The sequence below is a fragment of the Lissotriton vulgaris genome, chromosome 3_1 (genome assembly GCF_964263255.1).
Source record: "Lissotriton vulgaris chromosome 3_1, aLisVul1.2, whole genome shotgun sequence".
Classification (NCBI taxonomy): Eukaryota; Metazoa; Chordata; class Amphibia; order Caudata; family Salamandridae; genus Lissotriton; species Lissotriton vulgaris.
The window spans coordinates 3,050,981-3,075,203 of record NC_141689.1 but is presented as its reverse complement, the minus strand read 5'-3'; the positions used below and the strand labels follow the sequence as shown (position 1 = coordinate 3,075,203).

General features: G+C 50.0%; 2 protein-coding genes across 5 annotated transcripts in view; one reads left to right on the top strand and one right to left on the bottom strand.

The window, feature by feature from the left end:
- LOC147725799 (uncharacterized) overlaps positions 1–16,190 on the bottom strand; it is a 454,961-nt gene extending 438,771 nt beyond the window's left edge. The window contains exons 1-2 of the mRNA XM_086959949.1: positions 15,977–16,190; positions 13,074–13,183 (exon numbers count right to left, since the gene is read on the bottom strand). Of these exons, the coding sequence (XP_086816075.1) occupies positions 13,074–13,095 (22 nt within the window). The 5' untranslated portion in view covers positions 13,096–13,183; positions 15,977–16,190. The remainder of the gene's footprint in view (positions 1–13,073; positions 13,184–15,976) is intronic.
- A 230-nt stretch (positions 16,191–16,420) lies between these two features.
- The window catches only part of LOC147725798 (uncharacterized), a 91,954-nt gene continuing 84,151 nt past the window's right edge, over positions 16,421–24,223 (top strand). Inside the window, exon 1 of one of the 4 annotated variants that reach the window (XR_015309251.1) lies at positions 16,421–16,675. The gene's annotated coding sequence lies outside the window, so the exon portion shown is untranslated. Of the gene's footprint in view, positions 16,689–24,223 lie in introns of all 4 variants that reach the window. The other 3 variants (XM_086959946.1, XR_015309252.1, XM_086959947.1) reach the window with 3 other exon arrangements.

Here is a 24,223-nt window from a genome sequence, read left to right as displayed (position 1 = left end):
CTTGCTAAACAAAGGCATCCAATACCACACTTCTCTATGCTAATATATGTTGATATGAGCGTGCATGGAGGCAGCCAAAAAGAAAGCATTTTGCCTGACAAGCAACAGAAAATGTTATGACAGCATACGTCAGTTTCAATATTTGAAGTACAGAGACAGCTAGCTGCAGCTAATGTTACTGGACAGAATGTGTAATAATCCTACGTGTCAAATAGGCAGCTGTAATTACCGCTTGAAAGATGGCGTAACACGGCAAGTCAGTCCCGGGCAAGAAAGCATTCCCATGCTGACAATGCGTAAACAGCCTCCCTTAGAACACAAACAAACATGATATATTTAGTGGTCATAATCATCACTCGATAAACACAGAGTAGCGCCATCTAGTGGCCCAAATGACCCTGGGTACCATGGAGGCTCTCCGAAATACATTGTTCTACTCAGCATAGATGAGAAGAACCAAGCGAGGCCGCCGCCCTTACCACCACATGGACCTTTGGCTGCAATTGTGGGCAAGACAATCCAGGGCACATAAGCATTGTCCTGGCGGTACCACATCTGCATTGAATGCACATCGTGAAAATTGAGAACGTGATAATTGCTCAGACAACAAATAAAACATCCCCATTCGATAATAACTACCTCAAAGTCTTATACATTTGCTTGAGTTGCCGCCAAGCGCCGCTGCAGATTCCCCCTAATTGCACCTCGCGTGTGAGGCGGCCATCATTAGTGCAAACAAACACATTACGTTGAATTGCATGCACAAGAAGTTAAAAATTAAAATGTAAACCTCAGACAATAAAAAAAAAACGCTTACAATAATAAACTGCCCCGAATCCATAATGACCATTTTCTTGCGTTTGACCATTACCACACGTGCTGCAATCAACCAACAATACGCAGTCCTGAACGAGCTCGGAGCTCGTGCATGAAACCAGACCAATGCTAGCCAGATGGCGGTGTGTTCCGTGCTCTCAACGTTTTAAAGCATCAGATTAAAACCAAGCGCTGTGGGTAGCCTCACAGAAACGCTGCCCTGAACGGACTTGGGGCTCATGTATGAAATCAGAACAATGTTTGCCGGCTTGCTCAGTGCGATGGCCGAGCTCTGGAAACATGGGCTAAATATAAATATTCCAGCTTAGGGCGTGCAGCGCCTTCCGTGTCTCCGTGTAAAGAACGAGGAGCTTTGAGTGCAGTTCCCAAGTTCTGGAAGTACGGACTGGCCTGTAAATGGCTCCGCTTAAGAGCGCACTGTTTGCATTGAACATGGCGCTCTGAGTGCGCCGCTGTGGGAAGATGGGCAAGTCTGCAGGGAACAGGGTCAACTGCTGTGTATTGTTTACAAAGCAGAGTTCGTGCTGAGAGGATTGTCCTCAAACGCTCACAGCCTTGCAGGATAGTCAAAACACAGCTTTTAAACAAACGCTGCGAGCTGTGATTTTCAGCAAAGGGCGAGGCAGGGACACCGGTCTCTGCCAGCAGCTCTTCAGCCTTATAGCGAGGGCATGAGAGACTACCTGCACAGCCCTCTGTTCCTGTCCACGTGGCTCTGCTGTGTTGCTGGAGCCCGTGATTGATTGAAATGGAGGTGGGAGAGAGAGCGGTGGGGTGGTGGAGGAGCAGGGTAAATACATACAAAAATTAAAGCAGAATCAGCGCGGCGCACATGAAAGAGCTGCGCTGATAAAAATGCAGAAACGAGGGCCACGGCCGGCCGTGAAAAAGCCTTTGATGCAGCAGGGGGCGGAGCGGGAAGAGCTGCTGGCGGCACCAAGCTGACGATTTGATGCTGTGCACGCGCATTTTAACTCATTGCGCGTGCGCAATGAGTTAAAAAGCACATGGACTGCAAGGAATCGGCAGTGGAATCGCCAGTAGTTAAACTCTGTTTAGGCCCCTATAGAGCTTCGCCAGCTATGCGCAAGAGCGCATCAGCAGGCGAGCCCTAAAAAATGACTGAACATTTTCATCAACTCAAAGAAACATATCTGATTTCTCTATGGACTGAATTATGGATTGTGTTAGGTGTACTTTTCCTCATACTTTGGTTCATCTTGGTTTTAAGTTTGGGAAAATTCATTGGCCCGATTGAGCTCTTGAAATATCCACACTAGTTCAATGGTTTCCTTAAGTGACTTTGTGACACCAAGTACTTTCTCTGATGATTGGGACTTTGAAAATATTAATAACATCTCAGATTCACAAATGTATTGCTATAATCGTTATGGACATCACTATTTGCATAAATCTGCTAATCCTAGAAATGTTTTTACTTATAACCAATGGGAACATTGTCCAACACCGCCAAAAGGCAGTTCGAAAACATTTTATGAGAAATTCACATACTTCTCAGGGTTTAATAACAGTGATCCAGAAACGTTTTATTTTAAAATGTTAAATAAGACAGGAATGAAAACAATGTTGACAAATACTAAATTGATTTATTCTGAAAAATTTTATGAAAAAATTTCTACATTTGGTTTTGAATTTTGGAAAAACAACATTGAGACAAAAACCATCTGGGGTACAAAAGACTGGCAGGTACAAGGTCTAGAAGCATTATTTAGAGCCTACATGATCCCAGAACAGATAATATTCCTGAATGATACCATTCAGCAAACAACCTGTCTTGGCCTAGCCAAGATAAATCAATCAATCAATCAATCAGGGCATTTGTATAGCGCGCTACTTACCCGGAGGGTCTCAAGGCGCTTGGGGGAGGGGGGTCCGCTACTGCTCGAACAGCCAGGTCTTGAGTTGCTTTCTGAAGGCGAGGTGGTCTTGGGTCAGACGGAGGTGGATGGGGAGGGAGTTCCACGTCTTGGCAGCCAGGTAGGAGAAGGATCTTCCTCCCACAGTGGCTCTTCGGATGCGGGGAACGGCAGCGAGGGTGTGGCTGGTGTAACGTAGTTGGCGGGGGGGGCATAGAAGGTCAGACGGTCGTTGAGGTATTTGGGGCCTTGGTTGTGGAGAGCTTTGTGTGCGTGGGGTGAGGAGTCTGAACATGATTCTCTTGCAGACTTAAACAAACCGTCTGTACCAAAGCTCATAACTGATAGTAATAGCAATACAGATGTGGAGATGGACTTATCCCATATTTTACACCAAAACAGAACAAATCCTTGTGAGAAGTTGGCCCGATATGCAGTGTTCACTATTCTAGTGAGCACTATGCATCGGTCCAAACGACCCTTATTGTGATTGGTTGTAAGTCAACCTTAGACCAGCTATCCTAGTAGCGTGGATACGAGCAGTCTTCGGGCTAAACTCTAGAGGGCGTGTTAAGCCAGCTGTTATACCATCACATACCCCTTGAACACCAAGTGAAAGGACACCACACAAGTGTTATGAAAATAAACAGTGTATTTATTAGAATCACAAAAGCCCTGGACTCTTTATGAGGACAGGGTACTAAGCACAGAACAAAACTCTTAGGAAAATACTTCAAGTGCACAATCAATACAAGTGCCCGAGGGCACGGAAAGTTTTAGTGGTCTCGGGCGGACCCGATAAGGCAAGTCGGAAGCGAGGGACTCGGGACCCTTAAGTAAGGAAGCTATGCGGGCACCGAAATGCCGGAGTTACCTAGCCACAAGGGCTGCGGCTGCACAAGTCTTTACAGGCGTCGGGGGTCTTCGCTGACGAGCCAGGAGCCGGAAGGAAGGAGTTGCTGGCCGGCGACCAGTGAAGAATAGTTCGTAGCGATCCAAGCCTGGATCAGAGATCGATGATACCTGAAAGCAGAGGGGACCAAGTTCGTACTACTAGCCAGTAGTCAGAGGGTACCAGGAGGGCACCGGATGGCCGTCACCTCGACTAGGTGAGTGGGCGACGCTAGGCTCTGCAGTCTCACGGACCAGGAGGCATTGTCGGCGACCAGGATGGAGGTGCGAGCTGTCCCACGAAGGTTGATGCTGTCGGCGTCGCTGGGCCCAGGATTGGGGCAACAAGCCTTGGCAGATTTCAGGGCCACGTGGTGGGCCTAAAATGGAGTCTTGAGTGGACCAGGAGGGTCCGGGTTGCTCCTCTCGTAAAAGAGAGCAAAGGCAGGTCTGGAGAAACCAGACCAGCAGCGGTGGTTTGTCGGATGTCGTCAAGAGAGTCACAAGCCAGCGGCTAGTGATCGGACAACGTGCTGAGCAGCAAAGCAGAAGGGCCCCACGCAGATCGTGGAGATGCTGGGAGACTGCACTTCGATGCTGAAGCGGCTCAGGGTCGGGGCTTCTCGGGCCCCAGAGCACTCACCAGAGGATTCCTTCGGTGATCGTGCTGGTTTAAGAAAGCGTGCAGGTTTTGATGATGGCCGGTCCCTCGAGGTCTCGTCGCACCCACAGATCTCAGCTGAGCTGACGATGTGGGTAGAGGTCAGAGGTGCCAGGGAAGCCGGTTCTCGTCGAGCTGGGTCGTCGGATTCCTGAGGAAGGACTTGCAGCAAACCTCAGAGTTCTTAGATGGTGCCTGCGGGTGCAGGGTGACTACTCCTTAGCTACAAGGGAGAAATCTTGAGAAGAGTCTCGAGTGTCCTTTCGTAGAAAGTAGTTCTTGATTCAAAGATGATCTAATTTGGAAGGGTCCCCGCTCCGGCCTTTATCCTAAAGAAAGGGGTGGGTACATGACTAGGTCCTGCCCTAGGGGTGGGACCAGGAAGGGGGGTAGTTACACCCCTCTCCCCTGCCGGACTTTACCCAGGTCAGGGGCTGCGCGCCCCTGGAACTGGTTCTAGCCGGCAGATGCGTAGTGAGCACCGGGGTGCCACTCTGCAGTCACCTTCCTGCAAAGCCCTACCTACCCAGAATACACAAAACCCTGTCTGGGATGGTGCGAACACCGCCCCTGACAGGAAACCCTTTGTCCAAGCTCTCCTCGCTGGAAGGACTCCCAGCAGCAGGAGGTCAGACGCGTGTCTGTAGTGGCAGCGTCCATTTTGTGGAGCTGAGGCTTCAGTTAACTTTAACCGGGGTTCACGGTTACGTACATGTCGTGTCCCTCTAGAAGGGCGGAATGCTAACCTCGTCGCCAGAATTGGTGAGGGGGCAGCATCCCGATTCGTAGGACACCTTACTCGACATGTCTTGATAACGCTATACAGAAGTTACCGATATGATACGCGTTATCATGGAACAGCCATTGGGTCTTGGTTCCGCAAGCTGCAACCGGGCTCGGCTCGTGCCAGAGCCCAATTCACACGGTTCCACGCACTCTGCCTTCAGGATTGTTAAGGCCTGCCATAGGAGTGACTGATAGGAACTCAGGTGTCCATTTTAGGGTTAGATATAGGGATACTATACCTACAGCAACGGGCGAGTACGCCACGTTGCCCCAGCGGTCGCGCAGCCAGTTGTGTCAGATTTAGATGGCCATCCAGGGGTGGCATAATACATGTTTCAGCCCCTGGTAGGCCCTGGGTACACCGATGCCCTGAGTTACAGGGTCTGATACGGTGGCCCAGTACCAATTGGAAAGGTACCTAAGGTACATGGAATCCATTTTAGAGAGAGAGCAGTAGGCCTGGGGTCCCGATTGGCAGGGCCCCAGGTCAACTAAGTCGGAAAACCAGCAAAACACCAGGCAAAAAGTCGGGGGTAACCATAGTCAGGTATCTACCTTCCTACAATCCTGATTGGAAAAAATGGTTGATCTGGCCCACAGACACAAATAACTGTCAAGATAGATTCCTGAACAAAACACAGGGGTTCAAACAGAATAGGCCAGACCCAAGATACTCCCAGAGACAACATCAAGGGATAGTTACAACATATAGTGTAGGAAAACTATGCCTTGAGTGGCTACAGAAATCCACACTGCCAGAAATTAAGCAACACTTGACTTTACTTAAAGAAGGTGCTGACTTGCGAGATTTTATATTGGGACCTCGCAAACAGGGTCAAAAACGTTTCATATACGCTGGTATATACGCTGCTTACAACGAAGCTTGGAAAGTAATGCAAATTGAAACTGCTGAAAAAATACGAGAAATTGATCGTATTAATTTGGAAAAATCACTTTCTGTAGTGGACAATGGGTTAACGACTGTCCTCCAGAATTTATTCACTGGACAGCATTATATCATCTGCTATTGATATAATAGAGCAGTATATGCTAATGTTACAACATGGCCAGTCCCAATTGCGTTCTATTGTACAGCTAGGGTGGACGTTACAAAACCTGCGTTCAGGCTACGTGCCATGGCGTCTAATCAACATAACGTCATTATTTTTTATCTTTAACCTTACTGATAAACAAATCAGTTTGGCACAAAAAGGAGCAGACTATACAATTCTGAGCATTAAAAAACTTGAAAGATTACCATTGACAATGTCAGAGAGACCTGTCATTGAATGAATAATACATGGAACAATTACAATTCCGATAACTTTTCAGTTTCAATATTGCCGAAAATATATACCAGCAGGCCTGTATGAAAGGTTGGGTAAAGGATACATCAAGTCAACCTGGAATTTACCTTTTACACATAAATGTTATAGTGAAGGGAAAAAAGAAGTATCTTTTAGTGGTAACAACTGTAAAAAATCACTATGTGGTACACTTCTGTGTCAAGGTATTAACTTGCATGGAGCCTGCAAAGGTTCATCAAACTACCTTTCATGTCACCTGCATGGCACTCTTGCAACACAGATAGAGCCTTTTTTCAGACAACTTTCTAACGGCAGCTACGTTCTAATAAGTGACCACAGCTGTTGTGGCATGGTGCCAGGAAAAGCCTATCTCGTAACCGTTACTTCCAGGGTCATTTGCTGTATGTAAGTATTGTATCCAAACAGCAAACCAGACATGGAGGCTACAATATGGCCTTCTCTGAATATCTCTTCTATACGAATTGATACTTTAAGCAGAAGGAATTCTTTTACAGACAACTGTGCCTTTAACCTCGTCCAAAGAGACGTATGATCTGCAAGTTGCAAGGACAGCGGCAGAGATACATACATTAATACATACATTATTATCGACAAATTGCCCGTGCATTTCGTAGAAAAGTTAGTTCAAATTTTAAACATGTCTGATACCAGTGGCATTGCACATGTATCTAAGACAATTTTTTCGGGACTGTTAGCACCCTTTGAAACAGTTCTTGGCATCTTCCCGAATTTTGTGCATTCTGTATTCGGCGGCCTGCCTCTTCTTTTGGTACTCGTAGCAGGAATTTTATTTTTGTTACTTCTGCTTCGATATGGCAAGTCAAGCCACAGACAAAACTCAGGCTACGATGGAAGAAACGATCCTGGCCATACGTTACAGAGAACGGATCACTAAAGTCCTCGGCTTTGCCCGGCTAAGAGATCTGAATACTACCTGGTTTCTTTCATTCAGACCAAAATGACAAGATTGCATCTTACTTGTGCTTTGATGTCTGCTATGCGGAGAAGAATGCGTGTTGGACGTCTGTCTTACACTACCATCAGCAGTACCTATGGATATTGATACTTTGCTTGGTTCGGTAACGGCTTATGCAACGTGTTGTCCCCAGCGGCTACCTATTCTGATGATGGCATTCGTTGAGACTTCACCATTACGATTAGGTGGCGGTGAAGTACGAGATGAAAGCAGCACCACACAGGTACAACCTTCAGTGAGCATTGCTGAACCAGACATCGATGATAGCAATGACGGCCGGGACCCCACCTGCTGCCGGGCTGCCCCGAAACGCATTCACGGACCTTTCACCTGCAGAACCTGCAAGTTCACTTGCCTCCGAACCTGCACCGCGCCCGCCAAGCCAAGCACCAGCAGCAACCTCAAGTGCATCCTGCTCAACACCGGCTCCGTCCACAGACACGCCGTGGAACTCTGGAACCTCCTCGACACAACATCACCAGACATCACCTTCCTCACGGAAACCTGGATGAACGTCTCCTCAGCCCCGACATCGCCATCGCCATCCCGGACGGGTACAAGATCATCAGGAGGGACTGCGTCAACCAGACCAGAGGAGGCATCGCCATCGTCCACAAGAACACCATCCGCATCACGACCGACTCCAACGACACCTTCGCCGCCTCCGAGCACCTCCACTTCCAGATTCACACCGACCCAAAGACGACCCTCAGAGGCACCTCATCTACAGACCCCCAGGGACCACGCACACAATTCAGCGAAGACATCACGGACTTCATCAGCCCAAACGCCCTCCCCTCCGCCGACTACATCCTCCTAGGGGACCTCAACTTCCACCTGGAGAACAACAAGGACCGCAACACCGCCGCCCTGCTGGACAACCTCGCCAACCTCGGACTCAAGCAACTGGTCAACACCCCCACCCACTACGCCGGCCACACGCTTGATCCCGTCTACTCATCCAGCAAGCACATCACCTTCAGCCACACCACCGGACTCCACTGGACCGACCACAGCTGCGTCCACTTCAGCTTCAGAAAAACCACAAGCCACCACCACCCGCAACAGGTTCCTCACAGGAGCTGGAGCAAGATCACCGCCGACCAGCTCACCACCTCCCTCAGCCAGAACCCACCTGCCAGCACAACGGACCCCAACGAAGCAGCCCGCAACTTCACGCAGTGGCTGACCGCCTGCGCCGACAACCTCGCTCCACTGAAGAACCCTCCCAGCAGACCCAGAAGCAAGAAGGCCCCCTGGTTCACCAACGAACTCAAGGACTCCAAGAAGACCTGCCGCACCCTCGAGAAAGCCTGGCTCCTCGACCAGACCACTGACAACATGACCGCCCTGAAACACGCCACCCGCAAGCACCACCAGCTCATCCGCACCACCTAGAAGAAATCACTGAAGGAACGACTGGACAACAACGTCCATGACAGCAAGGAACTCTTCAGCATCGTCAAGGAGTTCTCCAACCCCAGCACCAGCAACAACGACATCACTCCTTCACAAGATCTCTGAGACTCTCTTGCCTCGTTCTTCCACAGCAAGATTGCGGACATCCACAACAGTTTCGCCGCACCATCCATGCACCCAACCGTCGAACCAACGCACCCCACCGCCACCCTCCGCACCTGGACCACGGTGACCACCGAAGACACAGCCCGCACGATGAACACCATCCACTCGGGATCTGCAACCAACCCCTGTCCCCACCACGTCTTCAACAAGGCCGACTCCACCATTACACCCCAACTCCGGGACGTCATCAACACCTCCTTCAACACCGCGACCTTCCCGGAGAGCTGGAAGCATGCCGAGCTCAGCGCCCTACTGAAGAAACCAACAGCGGACCCCACCGACCTCAAAAACTTCCGCCCCATCTCGCTCCTCCCTTTTCCTGCCAAAGTCATCGAGAAGATCGTCAACAGACAGCTTGCCGCCTTCCTCGAGATGAACGGATCCCTCGACCTCTCGCAGTCCGGTTTCAGAGCCAACCATAGCACTGAGACCGCCCTCATCGCAGCCACCGACGACATCCGAGCCCTGCTCGACAACGGGGAAACAGCGGCACTCATCCTCCTGGACCTCTCTGCAGCATTCGACACTGTCTGCCACCGCACCCTAGTCCAACGCCTCAGCAACATCGGCGTCCAAGAGAAGGCACTGGAGTGGATCATCTTGTTCCTCGCCGGAAGAACACAGAGAGTTCGCCTCCCCCCATGTCGATCCGAGGCCACCGAAGTCATCTGCGGCGTCCCGCAAGGATCATCACTCAGCCCCACCCTCTTCAACGTCTACATGAGACCTCTTGCTGCCATCGCACGCCAACACAACCTCAACATCATCTCCTACGCCGACGACACCCAGCTGATCCTCTCCCTCACCAGAGACCCCGACACCGCCAGAACCAGCCTACAAGAAGGGATGAAAGACGTCGCCGAGTGGATGAAGAACAGCCGCCTGAAACTGAACTCAGACAAGACGGAAGTCCTCATCCTGGGACCATCGCCCTCCGCCTGGGACGACTCTTGGTGGCCCCCAGCCCTGGGCACCGCTCCCAAGCCAACAGACCACGCACGCAACCTGGGCTTCATCCTGGACTCCTCCCTCTCGATGACCAGACAAGTCAACGCCGTCTCCTCATCATGCTTTCACACCCTTCGCATGATCTTCTGATGGATCCCGACCGAAACCAGGAAGACGGTCACGAAGGCCATAGTCACCATCCGACTGTACTACGGAAACACACTCTATGCCGGAACCACAGCCAAGCTACAGAAAAGACTCCAACGCATCCAGAGCGCCTCTGCCCGTCTCATCCTGGACATTCCCCGACGCAGCCACATCTCCGGCCACCTGAGGGACCTGCACTGGCTCCCCGTCAACAAGAGGATCACGTTCAGGCTCCTCACCCACGCACACAAGTCTCTCCACGACCTGGGCCCCAAGTACCTCAACGACCGCCTGACCTTCTACACGCCCACCCGCCAGCTACGGTCTACTAGCCTCGCCCTCGCCGCCGTACCACGCATCTGAAGAGCCACCGCCAGAGGCAGATCCTTCTCCTACCTGGCGGCCAAGACATGGAACTCCCTCCCCATCCACCTTCGGCTGACCCAGGACCACCTCGCCTTCAGGAAACAACTCAAGACCTGGCTGTTCGTGAAGTAGCGGACCCCTTCCCCCAAGTGCCTTGAGACCCTTCCGGGTGAGTAGTGCGCTATACAAGTGTCATGATTGATTGATTGATTGAGGATTCTCATATATGCACTATTTCAGCTTTTTCGAACTTGGTCGAAATCTCACCTACTGTTGTAGACCAATTTTTCGCAAGCCTGTCTGATATGATGTGCTCTCCTAACAACGAGAATGACTTTTAAAACAACGAGCACACAGCGTTCCCTGAACTCCGAATTCGGCCTTCAGTTTTTTGATAAACAACACTACTGAAAACAATTGGAACTATTTTTTTCCCCTGAAAGTGAAATTATTTTCCATTTCCAAAATATTTACCTTTTTTTCTGGCACACAGTACTCTGCTTAAAGTAGAACTATTCTTAGAGAACAGAACTTCTATTTTTAAAGACTCTAGAAACAATATTTTGACTTAGCCTCTAGCACATGTACAGTATTGTAAAACTATGTGATGAAATGGTCTCGACCTTCTTTTCTGTATTAAGAGCCATTTCATGAATGTAATTTTCGCAATTCATTCAGCCTATATTTATATATGCATTACCTGAATGATACCACTGCTTGAAAACCGTACAGTACAAATACTCATTTTCGTGTATATACCATATACCATTTCAAAGGCAATTTATGTATTTTGGGGTGGGTTGGAAAACACATGCATCGTTATATGTTTAGTATTGCTTAGTATTTAGTAATGATGGACATTATACGTGGAGTGGGTGTTGTGAACGTATCTAGGATCCTATTTAAAATATTCCCGATTCCTGCCCTTATGTGGTTATAACAAATAATATCCTTATAAAGGCATAAGAATCATATCCATATTTAGTCATAGCCAATGCAGTCTAAATACGGCAAGGCTACTCCCATAGACTCCTAGAAAGTACAATGCGTTCTTTAAACAAACCAAGCCTCCAGCAGCCCGGGAATTCCCCCTGCTTTTGTTTTGATTTGTACAAGAACTCCTGGAGTCCTAAAAGAACTGCGAGTTCTTAGTGACGTCTTATGTCCAACCTTACGTCAAACTCGGCACCTTCCAGATATAAATATACCAGCATCTGCCTTAGCAAACACCCGGTGGTTTGAAGCAGAGCGGCTATCTACTTGCCTGACGCCCAGCTGATGCGAGTGCTGAAGGAAGCCGACCCACCCACTGACGCACTGAGAGAGACGCTGTCTTTTCTCCTGCCGAGAAATCCAGCCCCAGTGTTTCCAGTCACCCTTGTGGGTTGCTGGCAGATCGAGTCCTGAGAGAGAGATACAAGACCTCCTTCATTCTATAAACAAGGTACGGAGCTGATTAAATCCTTAGAGAATTCTTGGAGCAGATTCTTGGCAAAACTATCTTAACTTACTTACTCCTTCCCACGTATTAGGCTTAGGTCAGGTACACCGGGGTAGGCGTATTTTAGAAACACCAGTTGAGCACGTTTAGACAATGATTTTATGTATGTATATATTTTATCCATTTTAAGTATCATATGGCTCAGAAAACCATATCAATGCTTTTACAGTATTATTTCATAATACTCCTTTTACTGTACGCACTTTACTTTATGACAAGTATTGCGATTGTGGCAATCCACTTCTCTTGCATGAGAAAGAAGACTGCTCAATAAATAACACCTTTTATTGAAAAAGCCTGTCTCTCTATTTCTCTGCACTCTGGTGAAACTAAGCATGCAAGATTGACTGAGTGAAATAGCTGTCAATTGTTTTCACACGACTCTGGAGATATACTCCTTATTCTGGAGGGAGCAAAGTTGACATGTTTATATGGTTGTCAGAAACTAATCCCTTCTTGTCTAATCAGGAAAGTTAACTCCTTCCTGTTCATTCGAGAAAGTTTCTAGTGACCTCTGAGCTAGCTGGCATTCATAATTAAGTTTAACATATTCAGTAGAGACCTAGATGACCTCAGTCCTACGTCTAAACTATTGTTTATGTTATTCCAATGCGCAGAGCCTATTGGGAATATAGGAACTACACTACAGTGGAACAGCTGGTCACAATCAGAACATTGGGGTGGTGGCCATCTAAAGGATAGGGATACAGTTGAGGACAGGATCATGTAGCGACACTGGTTAGTTGCGGGGGGGGGGGGGTTCGAGGAGTTCTTTAGTTCATTGCATAACGTACTTGACTTGAAAACCAATGTCATTCAGGATATAAACTGAACCAGTAAAAAGCGAATAGAAACTGTAGACATTAGTTCTATCATCAGGAACCAGTAAATCCACATAGTAATGTAATGTGTAACTTATGAGATGTATACATCTTACTATAATGAACAATAAAGAAATGTTTAAAATAAAAAATAAAACATATCCATCAGATCCAAGGCAGGGCTGGCACACACGCTCAGTGCCAGGATACACCATGGGTGATAGTGTGCTTCACAAATACACGTACCATGACAGGCAGCACCTTGTACTTAAAGCATTGCGTGTATTGTGGATATTGGCTTTTCAAAAGATAACATTCAATCCAATGACAATAAGATCTGGCAACCTCACCTACTGTAGATTTTTCCATCATCTCGTTTGCTGGAGTCAGGAAATTATTTTAGATAATTCAGGCTCTCGGTGAAGGAAAATTACAGCACCAATCCGTTTAGAACAAATCCCTAAATAAAGACAAATAAGAACTTAAATTAATATGAGATTATATGAAAAGAAGGATCTTAGAAGTAAATAAAAAGTATACGGCGAGTGGAATGGGTACAAAAGAAGGTGATTATAGAGCAGCGCAGGTAGGCAGGAGCCTATGACAAATCAATTGAGACAAGCAAACAGTGCAGGTTGAGCAGGGCTAGTAAAGCCCCAATCAGAACTCCGAGCAGACCCCACTCTAGGTAAGAAGGGGAGAGCGACACCCCAATCCAGAAGCCAGAGAACGGCGATCAGTGCAGGTCAGGAGGTCTCTTTGATACCCCAACCCAGGCCCACAGAATACGCTCAATGAAAAGCAAGAACTGCATGCAATGCATCAATCAAGCGGCCAAAGAGGGAACTTGGTACGACCCAAACCAAGGCACTGGTGAGTGGAAAGTTCATGATCCATTACAAAATACAACACCTTTCACCATGTTACATACAGAACACATTGCCCCACTCTACACAGTGGCATACCATAAAATGGGATAGTGCACCTCTGTGCATTATCCTACACTTACACCTGTTCAGAATCTGTCCGGCACACGAGTGAGGGGCAGACACGACTGATTTGCTGCTGCACAAGGTGGGTTGTGTTCCTGCACATGGTGGGTTGTGCTCGTCCACATGGGTTTTGTCCGTGGACACAGTGGGCTGTATTCCTGCTGCGGAACAAGGTGGGTTGTGTTCCTGCACACGGTGGGTTGTGTTTGTGCCCCTGCTACTGTACACAGTATGCTGTGTTCGTGCACATGGTGGGCTGTGTTCCTGATACTGCACACAATGTGTTCTGTCCCTGCACACAGTGTGTCGAGTTCCTGCACAGTGGGTTGTGATTCTGCATAAGGTCGGTTGTGTTGTGTTTGGGCACACAGTGGGTTGTGATTCTGCATAAGGTGGGTTGTGTTGTGATCCTGCACACGGTGGGTTGTGATCCTGCACACAGTGGGTTGTGATGTGATCCTGCACACGGTGGGTTGTGTTGTGATCCTGCACACGGTGGGTTGTGATTCTGTACAAGGTGGGATGTGTTGTGATCCTGCACACGGTGGGTTGTGATCCTGCACACGGTGGGTTGTGTTGTGATCCTGCCCACAGTGGGTTGTCATCCTGCACACGGCGGGTTGTCTTGTGATCCTGCACACGGCGGGTTGTGATCCTGCACACGGTGGGTTGTGATCCTGCACACGGTGGGTTGAACTTGTGATACTGCACACAGTGGGTTGTGTTGTGATCCTGCACACAGTGGGTTGTGATCCTGCACACGGTGGGTTGTGTTGTGATTCTGCACACGGTGGGTTGTGTTGTGATTCTGCACACGGTGGGTTGTGTTGTGAACCTGCACACGGTGGGTTGTGTTGTGAACCTGCACACGGTGGGTTGTGTTGTGAACCTGCACACGGTGGGTTGTGTTGTGAACCTGCACACGGTGGGTTGGGTTGTGATCCTGCACGCGGTGGGTTGTCTTGTGATTCTGCACACGGTGGGTTGTCTTGTGATTCTGCACACGGTGGGTTGTGTTGTGAACCTGCAAACGGTGGGTTGTGATCCTGCACACGGTGGGTTGTGATCCTGCACACGGTGGGTTGTGATGTGATCCTGCCCACAGTGGGTTGTGATCCTGCACACGGTGGGTTGTGTTGTGATCCTGCACATGGTGGGTTGTGTTGTGATCCTGCACACAGTGGGTTGTGATCCTGCACACGGTGGGTTGGATCCTGCACACAGGGGTTGTGATCCTGCACACGGTGGGTTGTCTTGTGATCCTGCACATGGTGGGTTGTGTTGAGATCCTGCACATGGTGGGTTGTGATCCTGCACACGGTGGGTTGTGATCCTGCACACGGTGGGTTGTGATCCTGCTCACGGTGGGTTGTGATCCTGCACACGGTGGGTTGTGTTCCTGCACACGGTGGGTTGGGTTGTGTTCCTGCACACGGTGGGTTGTGCTTGTGCACACGGTGGGTTGGGTTGTGATCCTGCACACGGTGGGGTGGGTTGTGTTGTGATCCTGCACACGGTGGGTTGCAGATATGCCAACCCTCCCGATTCAGTCGCGAGACTACTGATTTGAAGGCTAGTCTCCCGCCTCCCGATTCCTACAACCAAAAACTGATTCCTGTGGGGTTTTAGCTGACAGGGCTTGGTATTGTGTAAAGTGCTAATTCTTCCACAAAAGAGTGGCGATGCAGGAGCTCTCGAAGGGGTGAAAAACCAACAAAGCGTCATTAACAAGGGAATAGTCATTTAAAGACCTGCGAAGTACTGGGGGAGGGGGGGCAGCTGTTTCAGCCCGGGCTTCCACAGGGGGGTGGGAGGTGCATGCACTGCCAACAACCTGCCAGGCCAGTGCCCAACACTTGCATCACCCTCTCTGCCTGCCATTATGCTCCATGCTTCTGAAAGGTAAGAAAAAAACGTGCATTTACGTTTCAAATGTCCGATCCTACAGCAGCCACTTCCAAAGCCCATACATGCCAGTAACGCGATTTAAAGTCCCATTCTCCAGATTTTTTTTTTAAATCTCCCACTTTGCTCTCCTGAAATGTTGGCATGTATGGGGTTGTGTTGTGATCCTGCACACGGGGGGCTGTGATCCTGCACACGGTGGGTTGAGCTCACGGTGCTGCTCACATTGACCCCAGGGCCCCCTCCCTCCCTCCACGGTCCGTCCCCGTGGTCACGTGTGCGCCGCTGGGGGTGCCCGGAGGGGGCAGCCCCCGCCTCCCCCGCCCCCCGGGGCTCCGAGGCCCCCACGTGTCTACCTGCTCGCGCCTCCTGTCGTGTGCGCGCGGGGTGTGGCCTCTCCTCGGCTCTTCTGGTCACATCCTGCCCCCGGAGGCAGCGGGGTGCGTGCGGGGCTTCTGCAGCTCTCCCGGGGGGCTTCGTGCGGGCACCGGCGGCTAAGACCGAGCGGCCTCCGGGAGCAGCGGCCGGGGCGGCGCGGGAACCGTTACCGGAAGGAAAGCAACGGCCATGTCTGTGAGGGCCGGAAGCTGCGTCCCCGGAAGTCAGGCATCTCAGGTGTGCGAGGGCGGGACAATGAACGGGGTTCAGTGTGTCCGGCGGCTCTGAGAGGTGCTTCAAAGAGCGTCCCGCGCCATCCCTTGCTACTGATTGGCTGGCGAGGGTTTACCTGCACAAAGATGGCGCCGTCAGTGGCAGGTACGTTTCTGGAATCCCGTCACGAACATGGCCGCCGTGACCTCACTTCCGGGCGGTCCCCAAGATGGAGGCCGCCGACTGAGGCCGAGCCCAGTTCAACACGCGGACGACCACGGCCCAGGGGGCTGCACCGGGACCGAGAGCACCGGGACCGGGAGCACCGGGACCGAGGGACTGGGGGCACCGGGGGAGGCAGCACCGGGATCGAGGGACTGGGGGCACCGGGGGAGGCAGCACCGGGACCGAGGCACCGCCCACAGCACCGAGGCGCCGGTGACCGGGGCCGTAGGGCCAGGGAGGCCGCCGAAGCAGGTCAGACACGGATGCAAGTTCAATATTTGTTCCCCTCTTTTACTAATACTTTATTTTTCTTTCTTGTCGTTCTCTCTTCATTGTTGTCTTGCTGCCACTGTTCACCCCTCCTTCCGTCCTTCCTTCCTTCTCTCTCCTTCCTTCCTTCTCTCTCCTTCCTTCCTTCTCTCTCCTTCCTTCCTTCCTTCTCTCTCCTTCCTTCCTTCCTTCCTTCTCTCTCCTTCCTTCCTTCCTTCTCTCTCCTTCCTTCCTTCCTTCCTTCTCTCTCCTTCCTTCCTTCCTTCTCTCTCCTTCCTTCCTTCCTTCTCTCTCCTTCCTTCCTTCCTTCTCTCTCCTTCCTTCCTTCCTTCCTTTCTCTCCTTCCTTCCTTCTCTCTCCTTCCTTCCTTCCTTCCTTCTCTCTCCTTCCTTCCTTCCTTCCTTCTCTCTCCTTCCTTCCTTCCTTCCTTCTCTCTCCTTCCTTCCTTCCTTCTCCTTCCTTCCTTCCTTCCTTCTCTCTCCTTCCTTTCTCTCCTTCCTTCCTTCTCTCTCCTTCCTTTCTCTCCTTCCTTCCTTCCTTCCTTCCTTCTCTCTCCTTCCTTCCTTCTCTCTCCTTCCTTCCTTCTCTCTCCTTCCTTCCTTCCTTCTCTCTCCTTCCTTCCTTCCTTCCTTCTCTCTCCTTCCTTCCTTCCTTCTCTCTCCTTCCTTCCTTCCTTCCTTCTCTCTCCTTCCTTCCTTCCTTCTCTCTCCTTCCTTCCTTCCTTCTCTCTCCTTCCTTCCTTCCTTCCTTCTCTCTCCTTCCTTCCTTCCTTCCTTCTCTCTCCTTCCTTCCTTCCTTCTCTCTCCTTCCTTCCTTCCTTCTCCTTCCTTCCTTCCTTCTCTCTCCTTCCTTTCTCTCCTTCCTTCCTTCTCTCTCCTTCCTTCCTTCCTTCCCTTCCTTCCTTCCTTCCTTCTCTCTCCTTCCTTCCTTCCTTCTCTCTCCTTCCTTCCTTCCTTCTCTCTCCTTCCTTCCTTCCTTCTCTCTCCTTCCTTCCTTCCTTCCTTCTCTCTCCTTCCTTTCTCTCCTTCCTTCCTTTCTCTCCTTCCTTCCTTCCTTCCTTCCTTCCTTCCTTCCTTCTCTCTCCTTCCTTTCTCTCCTTCCTTCCTTTCTCTCCTTCCTTCCTTCCTTCCTTCCTTCCTTCCTTCTCTCTCCTTCCTTTCTCTCCTTCCTTCCTTTCTCTCCTTCCTTCCTTCCTTCCTTCCTTCTCTCTCCTTCCTTCCTTCTCTCTCCTTCCTTCCTTCCTTCTCTCTCCTTCCTTCCTTCCTTCTCTCTCCTTCCTTCCTTCCTTCTCTCTCCTTCCTTCCTTCCTTCTCTCTCCTTCCTTCCTTCCTTCCTTCTCTCTCCTTCCTTCCTTCCTTCTCTCTCCTTCCTTCCTTTCTCTCCTTCCTTCCTTCCTTTCTCTCCTTCCTTCCTTCCTTCCTTCCTTCTCTCTCCTTCCTTCCTTCTCTCTCCTTCCTTCCTTCCTTCTCTCTCCTTCCTTCCTTCCTTCTCTCTCCTTCCTTCCTTCCTTCCTTCTCTCTCCTTCCTTCCTTCCTTCTCTCTCCTTCCTTCCTTCCTTCTCTCTCCTTCCTTCCTTCCTTCCTTCCTTCCTTCCTTCTCTCTCCTTCCTTCCTTCTCTCTCCTTCCTTCCTTCTCTCTCCTTCCTTCCTTCTCTCTCCTTCCTTCCTTCTCTCTCCTTCCTTCCTTCCTTCTCTCCTTCCTTCCTTCCTTCCTTCTCTCTCCTTCCTTCCTTCCTTCTCTCTCCTTCCTTCCCTCCTTCCTTCCCTCCTTCCTTCCCTCCTTCCTTCCTTCCCTTCTCTCTCCTTCCTTCCTTCTCTCTCCTTCCTGCCTTCTTTCTTCCTTCTCTCTCTCTCCCCCTTCCTTCTCTCTCCTTCCTTCTCTCCTTCCCTCCTTCCTTCCCTCCTTCCTTCCTTCCCTTCTCTCTCCTTCCTTCCTTCTCTCTCCTTCCTGCCTTCTTTCTTCCTTCTCTGTCTCTCCCCCTTCCTTCTCTCCCCTCCTCTAATACAGACTCTAACTCTAGGTTCAAATTGGTTTTATTTGTATCTTTCCTGTTATAGTCACATTCTGTGATCATTTTCCTACTACTTACTCTTTGGCCTCTGCTTCTACAATGTGCACTGATGTTCTACTGCGTATTTCATCTCAATAAAGCATTCTAAACTTAAAGAATCAACTGCAGTGTGTGGTGGGCCGAGCTCCCGCAGTGAACGGGGGAGGGCGAGCGGTCGCTCCAGCGCAGCCCCCGGCATAGACTTGAAGCGTGGTCACCTCATCTTTTCCTTCCCCGCTCACCAGCACCTTGCTTCTTAAGCTGCCTCAGTCCTGCCCATGATGGCCTCTGAACTTCTCTCCGTCTGTAAACTCAACTCCCCAGGCCTCTTCTTCCTAAGCTTTCTTCAGCCGTTCCTCCAACGGAGCTTCCTCGGAGTTCGTTCTTCAGTCCTCATAAAGCCTTCCTCACTCTAATAATCAAAACCAATAAAAAGTGTTTTCAATTGCGAGATCCAACCGCGATCGATCCACAACTATTCAACCTTTCCTCCAACTGTCACTATTACAACTCAGCCCTCCAGTCCTAAATCAACTCTCAGTGAATTAATATTCCTGAGTGACACACCCCGATAATTGGTTTGAAATCGCCCAATCTATTGAAATAGCCGTTGAGTTTAGTCGAAAAATGAAACTCCTTCATTTATTCCCACCATCGCTGTGCTCAGAAAGTCTGAAAATGCCAAACCTCTGTGTGACCAAAAATAGCAGCAGTCCTCGTTCAAACAATTTATTAATTTAGTTTAGTTAAATGGATTCTATCAAGGCACGCAAGCCCAATTGATGCACCCTCCTTCAAATCGCCAAAAGACGACCTGCGAATGAGGTCTTCACTTCACGCGACAGAGGCACAGCTGCTACTGGAGTGAGACGGAATCACACGCCTCTACTCGCACTGATGGCTTCGAAAGCCTGTTCGCGCATGGAGGCCATTGAGGTAACTGACAACCAACACCCCCAGGCCTCTAATTAAGAATGAAATATTTTTCTTTCCTCACAACTCCGTCCCAGCTATAAATTTTACACTATAGTCACTGTTATAAACCCATAATGATACATAACCCCAAACCCCGTCCTGTATGTAAAGAATTTCACTTGAAAATAACAAACCTCTTCCAAACAAATCTTACTTCCAGAAATAGAAACAACTACATCTAACCCCTTCCACGCTCATGACGAGCCCAGCTCGTCATGTAAAGTGCGTTTTTGAATATCTCAGCGCAGGAGCAGAATTCTCTCAGCGCGGATGCGGTTAAACAAAAGGATTTTCAAATCCTATATTCCATACAAATCCTCATTAATTTCTCCGCACAGTTACGTATATGTAGGAGCTGCACCAAAAAAAAGAAGGCTGTGATGGGTCTGTCATTTTATTTAGTCAGAATTTTAAAGTTCTTTATTCTTTGAAAGAGCTGCAGGAGTGGTGGCAATAAAGGTGGTTGCATAATATTGGCCTCGGTCCGGGTCTTGCCATAAAATCATTTGGTGTGGTATGAGGCATGCTCTAAACAAAGCCTCAGTTCCCTGACCCTGCCAATCTTTCGCCCCCCAAACAGGCTTTGTATCTATAGTGTCTTTCCAAAAGTTGAAACCCTGTACAGACAGCTGGGAAAGAGAAGAAGCCGAGTATATCAGTTTGGTGTTTGTTAGCATATTTTTCTTTGCAGATGTAGGTGCAAGCCTGTACAAATGTGAAGCTGTCTGATAAGTCAAAACCAGAAAAATAAGCACATTTCTGTACAAATAATTTTGAACTACCTTTTGGTGGTGTTGGACAGTGTTCCCATTGGTTGAAATTATAAATGGCCTGTGGTACACTGGCTTCATGCTCTGTATCAATGTCCCAATCATAAGAGCAAGTACTAGAGGTGATGTAATTCAAAGACATTTTAAACAAATACGGAATTTGCAAATGTTCAGTAGGGCCATACGCATCATATTCTCCCCTTTCCCACACTATTCCTCTGTGAATTAGAACACCTGTCATGTTTACCAGGGGCAGGTCCCTTTGTTCACAGTGCGATGATGCACGTGGTTCAATACCAAGTTCACAAGTTGTACTGCAGAGCAGCCTGGGAGATAATGTCCATTTAGAACTTGGAAAAAGACCCCAAACCGACCCAGAGGGCCAGGACTAGTAGTCCAATTGTAATCCAGAGATGGAACCATGGAGTAACAAAGTATGTCTTTTTCAGCCAAAGATAGAGAGCACATACTTGTAGCTTGAAAGGACGAGGCGGCGGCTGCATCGCTATCTTAGGTTCATTTGACTCTGAAAAGTTGTAATCCACACAGTAACCGGATGCAGGTTTTGTAGAATCAGGAGATGACTCAATCTGTGGCATAATGGGCGTACATTTTAGTGAAATTTGTGTTTCAGTACTAGTTGATTGTACAGTGGTTGTTGTTGCACCAGGGAGAAGCAATACTTCATTGTCTTCTGTTTCTCGTTGAAAAAAAGGACTCCTCTTTAGGTATTAAAGCTTCCATCTGAACTTCCTGTGTGATAGAGGAAAGCGATGGCTAACCTAGGAGCCCACGTGGCTTACTGTTGAGAATCAGCCAAATAATGTGGTTTGATAAGATCAATGAAAACAAACCTTTTGTCTCTTCGACCAGCAAGGGGCGGAAGAAGTACAGTTCTTGTTACTTCGACAGCCATGACAGGTACACTTTGAAAGGGGGTCCCGGTTTTATAGTATTACATTTTTTGCCATTTCGTCTGTATTTATCCATACTTACTTTTTTGCTACTTTTATCTGTATTTATCCATATTTGTTTTGGGTTTTGTGGAAAAATGAAGCTAAAATTAGTATATTTCCGTATTTAACCGGTATATATGCATTCATGCTTGCATGCCTACTAGGTTTCAATGCTATAAACATCCACAGAAGATAAATCAATGCACTTCAACAAATCAAAAACGTTAACCATGGTATGTGGGCCTAAAAAAGAAACCTTGTAGAACCTCTCAAATAGACGGTACCCTAATTTGTACAGTAAACTCTTTCTCCTACTTTGGTATGCTGTTTTCAGATAACGGTCCATGGTCCCAACATATCATAAATACAAAAGTTAACAAGCATTTACAATGCAATGGTTTTGCCTTTGTTAAAGTTAGAGCTATTGGCATTGCTCTTGACATTTTTTTTATTTGTTTTTTTCTAACATAAATAAATGGCATTGTCATTTACAATGCCAATAGCTTAATCTCTCGCAAATGCCACACACAAACACCCAGAGAGAGCCCCCACACACACACACAGAGCCCCCCCACACACACACCCACACAGAGCCCCCCACACACAGAGCCCCCCCACACACCCACACAGAGCCCCCCCACACACTGCAAGCCCTCCCCACACACTGCGAGCCCCCCCCCCACACACTGCAAGACCCCCCACACACACTGGGGATCAACATGAAAATAGGGCAATGACTGAGTTAGACCAAGAAGCAGGGGGTCAGTGTATTCTGCACTCCTCAATACGTTGAATAATAGTGGGGATCACCAATCTATTGTCTTTGAATAAGTCAATAGGGACCCCATTTATGCCCAGCACTTTTTTACGTCCCTTTAGGGTAATTTTGTGCAGTGCCACAGTGTAATCTGGGCACAGGATCTCTGGGGTTCGGTGTGCACCGCCCTGATAGATTTCTCTGCAGTGTCCGGAGTGATCTGTGTGCAGTGTGATCTGTGTGCAGAAGTGCCCGAGCGTGATCTGTGTAGTGTCCGGTGTAACCTGTCTGCAGTGCCAGAGTGTGATTTGTGCACAGCATCCTGGCGGGTCTGTCTGCAGCGTCCGGTGTGACGTGTCCGATGTCAGAGGTGGGTCTGTGTGCAGTGTAAGAAAAACTGAGCGAGGTGTCCGGGTGCTTCTGTGTGTATCATCCGGTGAGGTACGTGTGCAGTGCCACAGTGTAATCTGGGCACAGGATCTCTGGGGGTCGGTGTGCACCGCCCTGATAGATTTCGGTGCAGTGTCCGGTGTGGTCTGTGTGCAGTGTGATCCGTGTGCAGTCTCCGATGTAATCTCTGTGTGCATTGCCAGTGTGATCTGTGAAAGCGGTCTGGGTGGGTCTGTGTGTAGTGTCTGGTGAGATGTATCTGCAGTGTTCTGGTAGTTCTGTGTGCAGTGTCGGAATGTAATCTGTGCACAGGGCCATTATGGGAGTGGGGAGTGGGGGTGGTGCAGTGCTCTGGTGGGTCTGTGTGCAGTGCTCTGGTGGGTCTGTGTGCAGTGCTCTGGTGGGTCTGTGTGCAGTGCTCTGGTGGGTCTGTGTGCAGTGCCCTATGTGCAGTGCCCTGGTGTGTCTGTGTGCAGTGCCCTGGTGTGTCTGTGTGCAGTGCCCTGGTGTGTCTGTGTGCAGTGCCCTGGTGGGGGGTCTGTGTGCAGTGCCCTGGTGGGGGGTCTGTGTGCAGTGCCCTGGTGGGGGGTCTGTGTGCAGTGCCCTGGTGGGGGGTCTGTGTGCAGTGCCCTGGTGGGTCTGTGTGCAGTGCCCTGGTGGGTCTGTGTGCAGTGCCCTGGTGGGTCTGTGTGCAGTGCTCTGGTGGGTCTGTGTGCACTGCCCTCAGGGGTGGCTCTAGGCTCATGGCGGCCCTGGGCAGGGAGCATAGGTAGGGGGCCCCGGAAGAAGGGTTCGGGTCGGGGCGGAGCGCGGAGGCCAGTGAAGAGGGGGGGTCAGGGTGTTTGGAAGTGGAACAGAGCCGGAGGCCGCCAAATACCTGCCAGGTGCCGCCACGCAAATATGTATCCATCCTCAAAGGATTATTATATTAATGATATATATTGGTGTGGTGGCCCCTGGGGTTTGGTGGCCCTGTGCAGGTCCACATGCCTAAAGCCGGCCCTGCTGCCCTGGTGTGTCTGTGTGCAGTGCTCTGGCGGGTCCGTGCGCAGTGCTCTGGCGGGTCCGTGCGCAGTGCTCTGGCGGGTCTGTGCGCAGTGCTCTGGCGGGTCTGTGTGCAGTGCCCTGGCGGGTCTGTGTGCAGTGCCCTGGCGGGTCTGTGTGCAGTGCCCTGGCGGGTCTGTGTGCAGTGCCCTGGCGGGTCTGTGTGCAGTGCCCTGGCGGGTCTGTGTGCAGTGCCCTGGCGGGTCTGTGTGCAGTGCCCTGGCGGGTCTGTGTGCAGTGCCCTGGCGGGTCTGTGTGGAGTGCCCTGGCGGGTCTGTGTGGAGTGCCCTGGCGGGTCTGTGTGGAGTGCCCTGGCGGGTCTGTGTGGAGTGCCCTGGCGGGTCTGTGTGCAGTGCCCTGGCGGGTCTGTGTGCAGTGCCCTGGCGGGTCTGTGTGCAGTGCCCTGGCGGGTCTGTGTGCAGTGCCCTGGCGGGTCTGTGTGCCGTGCCCCGCTGGGTCTGTGTGCCGTGCCCCGCTGGGTCTGTGTGCCGTGCCCCGCTGGGTCTGTGTGCCGTGCCCCGCTGGGTCTGTGTGCCGTGCCCCGCTGGGTCTGTGTGCCGTGCCCCGGACTCTGC